We start from the raw sequence: 10,060 nt of genomic DNA, 5'->3' as shown, positions 1-10,060 counted from the left end.
GTGCCGCTCCGCCTGCCCCGCCGGCTGAGGCGGGAGCGAGAAAGCCCCGGTGCGGGCGGCCGCTTCAGGAGGTCACGCAAAGGCGTCGTGGCCGGCACGGAGCGGCGGCCGGTTGAGTAAAAATCCCAAGGCTGTGAGTAGTGTTTCTCGTGTGGGACGGTCACGCCGCGGAGACGTCGGGGACATTCACGGGTAGCTGAGGCAAGACGTTTGTCATCCCCAAAAGTTCACAGGTCGCTGCAGTAATGCAGATTTGCCAGGGGAATCCTGGAGTTCGGAGTGGAGGGAATAGGTCGGGAGCGCTGGGCGCCGGCGAGGGGGAGGGAGTAAATGTGCCAGCCTTTAAGGTGCAAGAACTAAACCAGCCGGGAGTTCCTGGGTGAGACGTGCACGGGCGCTACTCGCAATTACAAAATACAAACTGATTTTTAGACAGAAGCCAAGGAAAATAACCAGTTATTAAAGGCTTTTCAAAGGCTGTAAGCTGCCAGCACGTTCACTTCAAAAAAACTTTTAAAAGTTTATTTGAGTTTTCCAAGACATTGTTCTACAGCAGATGTTTGTTGTCTAAACTTCATTTGCATCTAGCACAGCTTAATTTTAGAGTGGAAATGTGTGTTGAAATGTGCTGCTATTCTCAAAAGCCTTTTCTGTTCTTAAATTTAACACTGCCAGGGTGTGCCTGATAAATTACACATGTTTACTTTTCATCAGGAAGGCTTTACAAGTAAGTAAAATATACAAAAGTTTGGCTTCACATGTGCATTCTTGGTTTTCCCTTTGCCGTTTTAAAAACTGTCATTAGTGGTCAAATTGTATGGCTGTGTGTGAAAGGGAGAACTGCTATGTGTGGGGTAGTGATGATGGTGAAGGGGTGTCCAGTCTCTAGTGAAGTCTATTCGTGGATATTTGGAAGGCAGGAGAATAGGATTCCAGCTGAGTTACCGTGAGTGTAGTGAATGCGTAGCATCCCATGTTCTTGTGGAATCAAAAGGAGATAGCCGAAAGTTAAGTCATGTTCTCACTTATGCTTCATTCTCACTTGTTGCTTTGACTTCAGGATATCCTGAAAATTGAGAGCAGTCTGGCTCACTGTTTTGAAAATAGAAATTTCTTACTCTTCCAGCTGTAAAGTACGCAGTGACTCATGAGATGATAAAAGCCCTCAGCTCCCCGTGGGACTCTTACCAGAGCACCCACAGGGAGCAGAGAGCAAAGATGTACAGAGGATGGTTGCTGAAGGGCTTTGGCATCCCCATATGACAAATTCCTTGTTGCCTTCTGGCACTGGGATTTACACATCCCCAGAGGAGAATTGCAGGTTGACTCCAAACTGCCTTACCCTGGGCATTATCTATGGGCAGCTGGTGAGAGGTACAGCCCTGAGACTCTACCTGTACCACTGTGTGGTGGGACTCGAGAGGGCAGTGGAGTTGTGCCTTGCCATAGGGCAGGTCGAGGAGCTGTGGCTTACCACACAGCATTGCCCTTTTCATGGCATATGTGGCATAGGGACCAGACAGACCCTGGTGGACCCTAGGGATGTGAGCCATGGAGAGCCCCTGCTCCAAACTGGAAAGGTGCTCAACCCCACTAGGATCCTTGTCCTCTGCAGGAGACCACACTAACTGCTGTGGAAACCCCAAAGCATGGTGGTGGGCAGGGGGATTACCCAGGAGAGGGAAATGATGGTGCTTGCTGCTAACCTCAACTGCTCCCTCCGTCCTTGTAGTAGGGAGGAAGGAGGTCAGCCAAACAGCTGAAGGAGACAACTGAATTGGCCTCCACATGACTGGTTATTGACATTGTACCACTGCCTTTATTTAAGACATTTAGCAAACGCTGGTTTGGCCATCACATACATGAGGAAGTGTAGCCAGATTGGCCCTGCACTCCTGATAAGTTTTCTCGTAAGTAGCTGGTGGTGCAGTGATAGGGATCCTCTGGTTTGCTTTAGAGGGAATAAAACTGATTTCCATTGGTATTAAGAGCTCAGGGTATTGAGGTACCTAACCAAGGCAACGCTCAACATGCAACATGCCACAGACAGGCTCTAGAGGTCATTTTTTTAAATATTTTGAGCCAAGATCCATACTTTGCAGCTAGTGGCTAGTCCTCTGTATGTGACTGGGACAAAGTTGTACAGCTGTCAGGAAGCAGTGACACAGATATCCTGGACCTGGCTGCTGCTGTCTTGTTACTAGAATACACAACAAACTTAAGTTTTTCTAACTGTTAAAAAATTAATGTGTTTTCTGAGTTACTCGCTACAAAGCAGGAGGAAAACAAAAAAGTCATATGACTGAAAGATATTACCTGGAATTGTTATTGGCAGAAGAGAATAATTTTATTACATTATTATTTATATTAACTTTCAAGTGGCTTGTGAGTGATACTCATTCTCAGAGAGTCCTGGCAAATAATAATGTTACAGCCTCCATTGCCTTGCCACTAGCTTGTCAGAGGCAAAAATTTACTTTTGTGACACTATGCTGTAATAATTTTCAAAAAATAAGTCATTATGAACAATAGAAGATGTTGATTTCTATATGATTTATGCTGATTGAGTACATTGTCTATGCCTTCAGCCAGAGGAACTGGTATAGCACCATTACATTTAGTAGACTTATGACAGTTTACAGCTGCTGAGTTGTGGCTGATAAAGTAGTAAGTCTGGCATGTAATTATCTTCACAGAAAGAGATGTATTTGTCCTTTGATAGACTAGTATGATAACTCTGCTTGGAAAAAACTTACAGAAACATTTATTTTGTTGCATGTGGTGCTCAAATGGTATGAGTATGATTCTTTCAGGCAGCCATCAGCCAGTCTCGTGAGTATTGCTAGTTGAGCTGTCATTAACATACTTTTCTAGTCCACTGTAATTGTTTATTTTACAGTGGAAAGCACTTGCAATTCATATGGACACAGTGGCATTTTGTTATAAGCCAGTACAATGAAAAACTGTGATATTTTATGTGATAACAGTGTGCATATTGTAACTGAATTACAATTAAATTGAACCTTAGCTGAAGTGAAGTTGTTCTGTTGAAGAGCTTCACTGTTACCATGCTTCAGAAGGGAGGTCAATGACTGAAGAGCCCAAGTCTGCTCCTGGGAAATGAATGAGGTAGTTGCTGTTATCTTCAGAGTATAAAAGACTGAGGACACCAGGCAACAACTGTGTTTCTTGGATAATTTGTGTCTCCCAGCAAGTCTCTTCACCAAAGTAGTTTGGCAGAAATAATAGTAATAATCATGGGTAAATAGTAAATTATTTTATCAGAAAATATTTTTTACATACCCCAAATGTACTAAAATTTAAGTCAATTCACTGTAGGCTTTTGTCAGATTACTTCTTTTCTGGTGGAGGGAACCCAGGAAAAGGGAGGGTGGGAAAAGAGGGTTTTGGTCATTCTTTAAATCCCTTTGCATTCATCTGGGATGTGGTTTGCTCCTCCCCTCTTCCAGAAAGCACTTGAAAATGCATATCACATTTTTCAGGTGCCCAAAACAGAGTGCTAGAAGAGCAGTGGCTCATACGTTTTTGTGATTTTACGAAACTTGTATATAGAATCATAGAATAGTTTGAGTTGGAAGGGACCTTAAAGATCATGTAGTTCCATCCCACCTTCCCTTGATACCCATCCTTTGAAAGTGTCTTTCATGTGTTTGTGAAATGCTCATGACCCTTGAGTAAATAAATGGTAAGGTCAGGACCTCCAATTGTTTAAGAGTTCCCTAAACTAAGCTATTTAATTTCAGGCCAATGGAAAGTGCCCTACCATCCAGCACAAATTTTAATTTTTCTTACCTTTCCCAGAAAAAAATTAAATCTTTACAAATTTGGTTCAGATGGAACCAGTTCCCTTCTCATCCCCATCCTGGTTTGGTTACCAAGCTGAAAAATTGACTATCTGTTCATCCTCAGTACATGTGCCTGGGGCATGAGCACTGATTCTCACTGGCATATTCAGCAACTGAACTGTAACATTTCTGGCAAAACAGTAAGAGTTTCTGACATCTGATATTTTTAGAAATCTGTGCAGATCTCTTCCAATCTTTATATATGGCAATGTAAAATAAAATTTAAAAAAAAAAGGCACCTAGGATGATCTGCTACAAAAATGCAACCTGTCAAAGTCTATGAGAAACTGTTGCAGTTAATCTAAGTATAACTTCAAGAAAAACAGAACTAAATTGAGAAGGACAGTTAAAGTTGGTATAATTATTTTTTATTATAAAAAAAACATTAAATGTATGTCTTGTACACATATGCAAATGAAAATAAAAGTAAAGTAAACCGTAAAGAAAAGCGATACTTACATAGATGTGACTTGCTAGGTTTATTTTTAAAAGGGTAGCAGAAATCCAACTAATTTGAATGGGAAGTAGGATTGATTTTATAATGACTGGCTTTCAAAGCATCTCCTTAATTGTAAACAGCATAATTTTATACCATTAGGGGTGGGAAGTTATTCTGGCAACATATTGGCAACAATCACACTGTCATCAAGACTTGACACCAACTTCCTCAAGGTCTTTGCTGCCTTAGGTCTGGATGGGAAACAGCAGCAAGCTTGAAAGTCAGTGAGTTTGCCCTGCTGCTGATCGGGCAGTGATGGTTGGTTGGTGTTTTGGTAGCACTCTTTTTCAGAAGGAGTGAGCCAGTTGCTGTGCAGACTGAGGCTTGCTGGGGCCATTTGGTAATCCTTCTCACTGCTCTTTTTCAGCATGGAAATCTTGTAGTGGGAAACACCTATGAGTAGTTTTCCACATTACCCTTGTATTCTCGCAGCTGAGCTGTATCTGTGCAGAGTGTGACTGACATCTTACCCACAGCCACCTTGCTAAGCAATGGCAGACGTTGGTACCCCGTTATAGCCAGTGTCCCTCTCGGCTCCTGGGTGTACATTGTGCTTGAGCACCTGCGCGGGCCATGGGTGACGTGGGAAGACAGATTTATGTTGCGTTTGTTGATTTTATTTTCAGAGCCTGGTTTGCGAGCCACTCTCCAGAATTAATATGCAAGGCTTGCTGGAGCTGGGGGCACAGACCGCCTGCCCAGAGGAGCGTTTGGAGGAACGTGGCTTGATCTCCCTCTTGTGGAAAATTATCGTAACTAAATTCTCGTGATACTAAAGAAGTAAAGTCCAGCATCGTCAAACAGATGATGGCAGCAGTTACTGTGCCACCTGATGCTCTTGTCAGCCCTCAAGGAAATGAAGAGATGGACTCTCTGATCGTACTGCATTATAATTACACAGGAAAGCTTATTTTAAGAGAAAAGGCAACTGATAACATAGACCTGCCCACTATTGCATTTCTGATCCTGTGTAGTTTCATAGTCCTGGAAAACTTGATGGTGTTGATTGCCATATGGAAAAACAATAAATTTCACAACCGCATGTACTTTTTTATTGGCAATCTGGCTCTCTGTGATCTTTTAGCTGGAATTGTTTACAAAGTAAACATTCTTATGTCTGGGAAGAAGACTCTGAGCTTGTCCTCCACAATCTGGTTCATTAGAGAAGGCAGTGTGTTTGTCGCCCTGGGAGCCTCCACTTTCAGCTTACTAGCGATTGCTATTGAGCGGCATTTGACCATGATTAAAATGAGGCCTTATGATGCAAATAAAAAGTACAGAGTGTTCCTTCTCATTGGTACATGCTGGCTTATTGCGATTGCCTTGGGTGCCTTACCCATCCTCGGCTGGAACTGTATAAACAATTTACCAGATTGCTCAACAATTTTGCCTCTGTATTCCAAGAAGTATGTTGTGTTCTGCATTAGTATCTTCATAGCCACTTTGGTTGCCATTGTCATCCTTTATGCCCGTATCTACATCCTGGTAAAGTCCAGCAGTCGTAATGTCGCTAACCACAATAACTCGGAGCGGGCCATGGCACTCCTTAGGACTGTTGTGATCGTTGTTAGTGTCTTCATTGCCTCTTGGTCTCCACTGTTCATCCTGTTCCTCACTGATGTGGCCTGCAGAGTCAAGGAGTGCCCTATCTTGTACAAAGCCCACTGGTTTATTTCTCTGGCAGTCATCAATTCTGCAATGAACCCCATCATCTACACTCTGGCCAGTAAAGAAATGCGTCGGGCTTTCTTTCGCCTTGTTTGTGGCTGCCTGGTGAAATCCAACGTGGCCAGATCTTTGCCTATTCAGCCCACTCCAGATCACAGTCGAAGCAAATCCAGCAGCAGCAATACCCAGAAGCCAAAGGAAGATTTTCCACCAGTGAATGTTCCCTCGTGTATTGCTGAGAAAAATGAATCTTCATTTCACAATGGAAACTTCTGTAAATAAAGGACTCCTCAAGTCAAGTACCTTTCTGTGGCTTTTAGACTTAAACTACAAGTGTAGTTTAAGCACTTAAGTCACAGGGGAAAACACTAACCACTTATTTAACTTTGAGGACTTATTTATCAAAAATCATTTGCTTTGAGTGTTCATTCAAAAAAACCCTTTCATGCTACCCCACAGTCAGGACAGAGTCCATGCACATCTTACTATGTTGTGGACCATGATGGCATTGCATGATGAAGCTGCATTTGGCACTGCCTGGTCTTGCAAGGCATCAATAAAACCTGCTAGAAACTTCATCATTCACTAAACACTGCTGATGATCGGAAAATGAGCCCAATTATTGCTGACTGGAAGAAAAGCTCATTACATATGTTGGTGATTATAGTTCTCTGTATGTATCTTGCTGTTATGTTAATGGCCTTACATGTATGTGGTATAAATAGCTGTATATTTATACAAATCCTTATTAAAATGTCATTTGGTAAAAGTTTACAATATGCTAAACATTGTATTGCAGTATACAGTGTAAGGTGACAAATTATACAGATAGATGTGTTTCAATGGGGATATTTGAAAATATGTGAAGTAGTAGCTTTTAACTGAACAATGTGCTAAACATATTGCAGTGTATGATGTAAGGTGACAAATTATACAAATAGATGTGTTTCATTGGGGATATGTGAAAATATATGAAGTAGTAGCTGTTAACTGACAAGAACTTTAATATGTCATATCAATGCAGTATTTCTTTTCCACTGTTACTCAAACTTTTCATGTTTAGTGAAAGACAACACGACAGTTGTCACTGTGACATTTCATGACTTAATTTTAAACAAGCAATAGTAAATAACCATTGAAAGAAGCTTTATATGTTCACTGAAGTAGTTAAAATGTGACGTAACAATACATGTGTATCAAGTGTATGCACTGTTTCAATGCATATGTTTTTACTTACTATTTCCAATGTATTTAAAAATGTATGTCAAACCTGTGTAAACCTGTGTACATTATGGATGCACTACCTAATCTGAGATTCTTCAGTTCTGAAACAGAGACGTATCATTTCAGAAAGCAGGGAACTACAACGAGTCCCTGTGGAGCTTCTTTTTTTTCTTTCCAGGCACTACCACAACATGAGATTGTGTTAGAAATTCTCCTTGGGAAGTTCAGCCAGTCAAACAAGATCGCATTTTCTGTCAATGGAACCCTACACTCCTAATGTCTCCAGGTACATTTGCAGATACAAGAGGGAAAATGCGGTACAACACGATCATGCTGAAGGGCATATCTCCGTTTATACCTGACCCTGTCTTGGAGCTGGAGTGGGGGCCTGTTTAGTTTGGAAGACTGGAGCTTCAGACTTTTGAGAGGATGTTCCAGATAAACCTGTATGAAAACAAGTTTATGGTTGATCGCTGAGGCCTTACCAGCCTCAGTGCAGGATGGTGTTCAGCATCAAAGGGATTTCCTGAGACCTAGAGCAGTTAAGACTTCATAAACACCCGGTTTCAGGTCCCCATGGCAGTGGCCTGTGGTACTTCCCTCAATAGTATTTTATGGCTGGAAGCTGCAGTAGAGGTTAATGGGAAATTCTGAGACTAATTCCCATTGTCTTTCGGTAAGAATGTAAGCATCTAACTTTACTGGGCTCTTTCAAAGGTTTGTCTTTAATGTCTCAAACCACACCTTGCCTTATGCACAAAGCGTAGATGAGGCTGTTCTAACAACACATCCTGAAAGAGCTCATCCTTAGCTTTACTCTGGTCTTAATCATGTAAAGCAGCAGCATTAGATTCTTCTCAAGTATGTGCAGTGTGTAAGTTGTGTATGTGTGTAGCAAAAGCCTTTAAAATGTAGAAGTTTGCATTATGATTATCTTTTACATGTTAACAGTGTGCTTGTAAATGTTTTATGCTGTTAGAAAAGTGTGAGAACAAAGAAAAACTATTTGAATAACTGTGAAAGGCAGTAGTAAATACGAAGCAATTTCTACCAAAAATGTTGAAAAGCAGTGCACTTAGGGAGGAAGAAAAAGATAAACTAAGCTAAGCATGATACAGCTATGAAGTGCAGATACAGACTGGGTCAACAGCTCTGTAGCTTTCTGAGATGTAAAACTGGGAACATTGCATTGCCACAGCTTGCATAAGATTTTAGATCTTACAGTAATATTTGTATTTTCAGTGTGAGTGTTGTACCCTGAAGTTGATCTTTGAAAATGCTAGCTAAAATATTGTATACTTCTAAATGTCGTTTCATGTGGTGGCGTGTGACGGAGTAGTTCCTTGTTATTGTAGAGGAGAAAGGCCTTAGCAAGACAGTGGTTTGAGAAAACATTATGGCTGACCCCACACCAGCTCTCTTGTCAAGGATGTTACGTGATTCTTGCTATTTAGGTGAAAAAAATTAATATTTTAATAGCCAAAGTCCAAGAACATGCCACAAAAGTGAGTTTTAACATCTGGATTCTAGCCTTAGCTATTGTCAGAGTTGATGCAAGGTACAAGTAATGCAAGCAACTCTACTGTTGGAGGCCATGTCATTGTGTGTCAGTACAATAACCTTTCATTCTACTTTGATTTCCTTCTCTTATTTTGGAGCTGTGGGGATATTTTGTTAGTTCACTACTCTGCTGCATTTAAGCAGGCTCCTAAGATTCATGGATTTACAAAGCACTTACGACTGAAGATAAAAAACCTGTTGTGGATACAGTCTTCGGTGGGTACATCTGGGACACTCCACTGCTGGTAAGCCCTTGACTTGTCCTACTTCAGAATTTTGCTCGGAAATCTTCCAGTATCTGTGCTTTACCTAATATTTCCGAGCAAAATTTTGAAGTAGGACAAGTCAAGGGCTTAACAGCAGTGGAGTGCAAACAACCAGAACAATCCTTGGAGCTGGAAGAAGATGAAGAATAGCTTCTTTCACCCTATAATATTAAAAAATTCCTTAAAATAAATCCCAGAATCTAAGCTTTCTATCATGTAGGCTGATCTGAGTATACAAGAAACTGAATCAGGTCTCCCTTTCCCAATTGATTTTGTGTGGAGCAAAAGCTACAAAGGAGACTAAATTTCATTCATAATATTTCATGAATTGAAATATTTGTTTTGGTTCTGGATGACAAAAGCAATTCAAATCAAAACACATAAGGAGAAAAAAAAGCTTTCACGAAATGCTTTCCAAGAGTCTTTTATTGCCAGCAGTCTTACAGAGTATTTTCAACTCATTAGGTACCATAAACATTTTGAAAACTTTCAGTTAAGTCTCAAACCTTTGAACCAAAGTTGTTGTGTAGCAGTCATTTTTCAAAAAATTCTGAAAACGGTTCTGGACTTCTGTGGAAAACATGCATTTAAGCTCTGGGCATCATCCCTGAAAGCACTACCTGTAGTATGCTGTGCAGCTGAAGGCAGTAGGCTCTGTCTTTGCCATCCCTGGAGCCAGAGGAAGGCTTTGCCCCTGCTTTCCTGGGAGCAGACTTGGTATCTTGGCTCACCTGCTCAGCGGGCTGTCTGCTCCGGCAGCACCATGTGTGGCTGCTCCCTTGGAAAGGCAAATTTACAAGGAGTGATTGTAATTGTCGTGTTGTGCTGCCTACAAGGTTGGTGATTTCCAACTGCTGTAGTAAGGAAATGAAAAACACACCTGTGTGTGAAGTGCCAGATGACAAAAATCTGAGGTCTTAAGAGCAGCTGGTCCACCCCTGCTGAGCCAAGATGTGTTGGCATCCACCCCAAGTAGT

The 10,060-nt window shown here is 41.4% G+C and overlaps 1 protein-coding gene across 4 annotated transcripts; it reads left to right on the top strand.

Moving 5' to 3' along the window:
• The first annotated feature begins 6 nt into the window (after nt 1-6).
• On the top strand, nt 7-9,045 carry S1PR3 (sphingosine-1-phosphate receptor 3). 4 transcript variants are annotated; one of them, XM_026866384.1, is made up of 3 exons: nt 7-133; nt 676-727; nt 4,992-9,045. In XM_026866384.1, the coding sequence occupies exon 3, from the start codon at nt 5,170-5,172 to the stop codon at nt 6,313-6,315; it is 1,146 nt and encodes a 381-aa protein (XP_026722185.1). In that variant the 5' UTR covers nt 7-133; nt 676-727; nt 4,992-5,169; the 3' UTR covers nt 6,316-9,045. The 4 variants fall into 4 exon arrangements, with proteins under 4 accessions (XP_026722185.1, XP_026722183.1, XP_026722182.1 ...); XM_026866382.1 differs by lacking the exon at nt 676-727; XM_026866381.1 differs by lacking the exon at nt 676-727 and having other exon boundaries at nt 7-233.
• Nucleotides 9,046-10,060: the final 1,015 nt, after the last annotated feature.

This window comes from Athene cunicularia (assembly GCF_003259725.1).
Source record: "Athene cunicularia isolate RWA chromosome Z unlocalized genomic scaffold, athCun1 chrZ_part2, whole genome shotgun sequence".
In the NCBI taxonomy this organism is placed as follows: domain Eukaryota; kingdom Metazoa; phylum Chordata; class Aves; order Strigiformes; family Strigidae; genus Athene; species Athene cunicularia.
This window is presented reverse-complemented; position numbering and strand designations above follow the sequence as displayed.

Coding starts and splice junctions, on each gene's coding strand:
- S1PR3 (XM_026866382.1), top strand. CDS start 5,170: ATGATGGCAGCAGTTACTGTGCCACCTGATGCTCTTGTCAGCCCTCAA.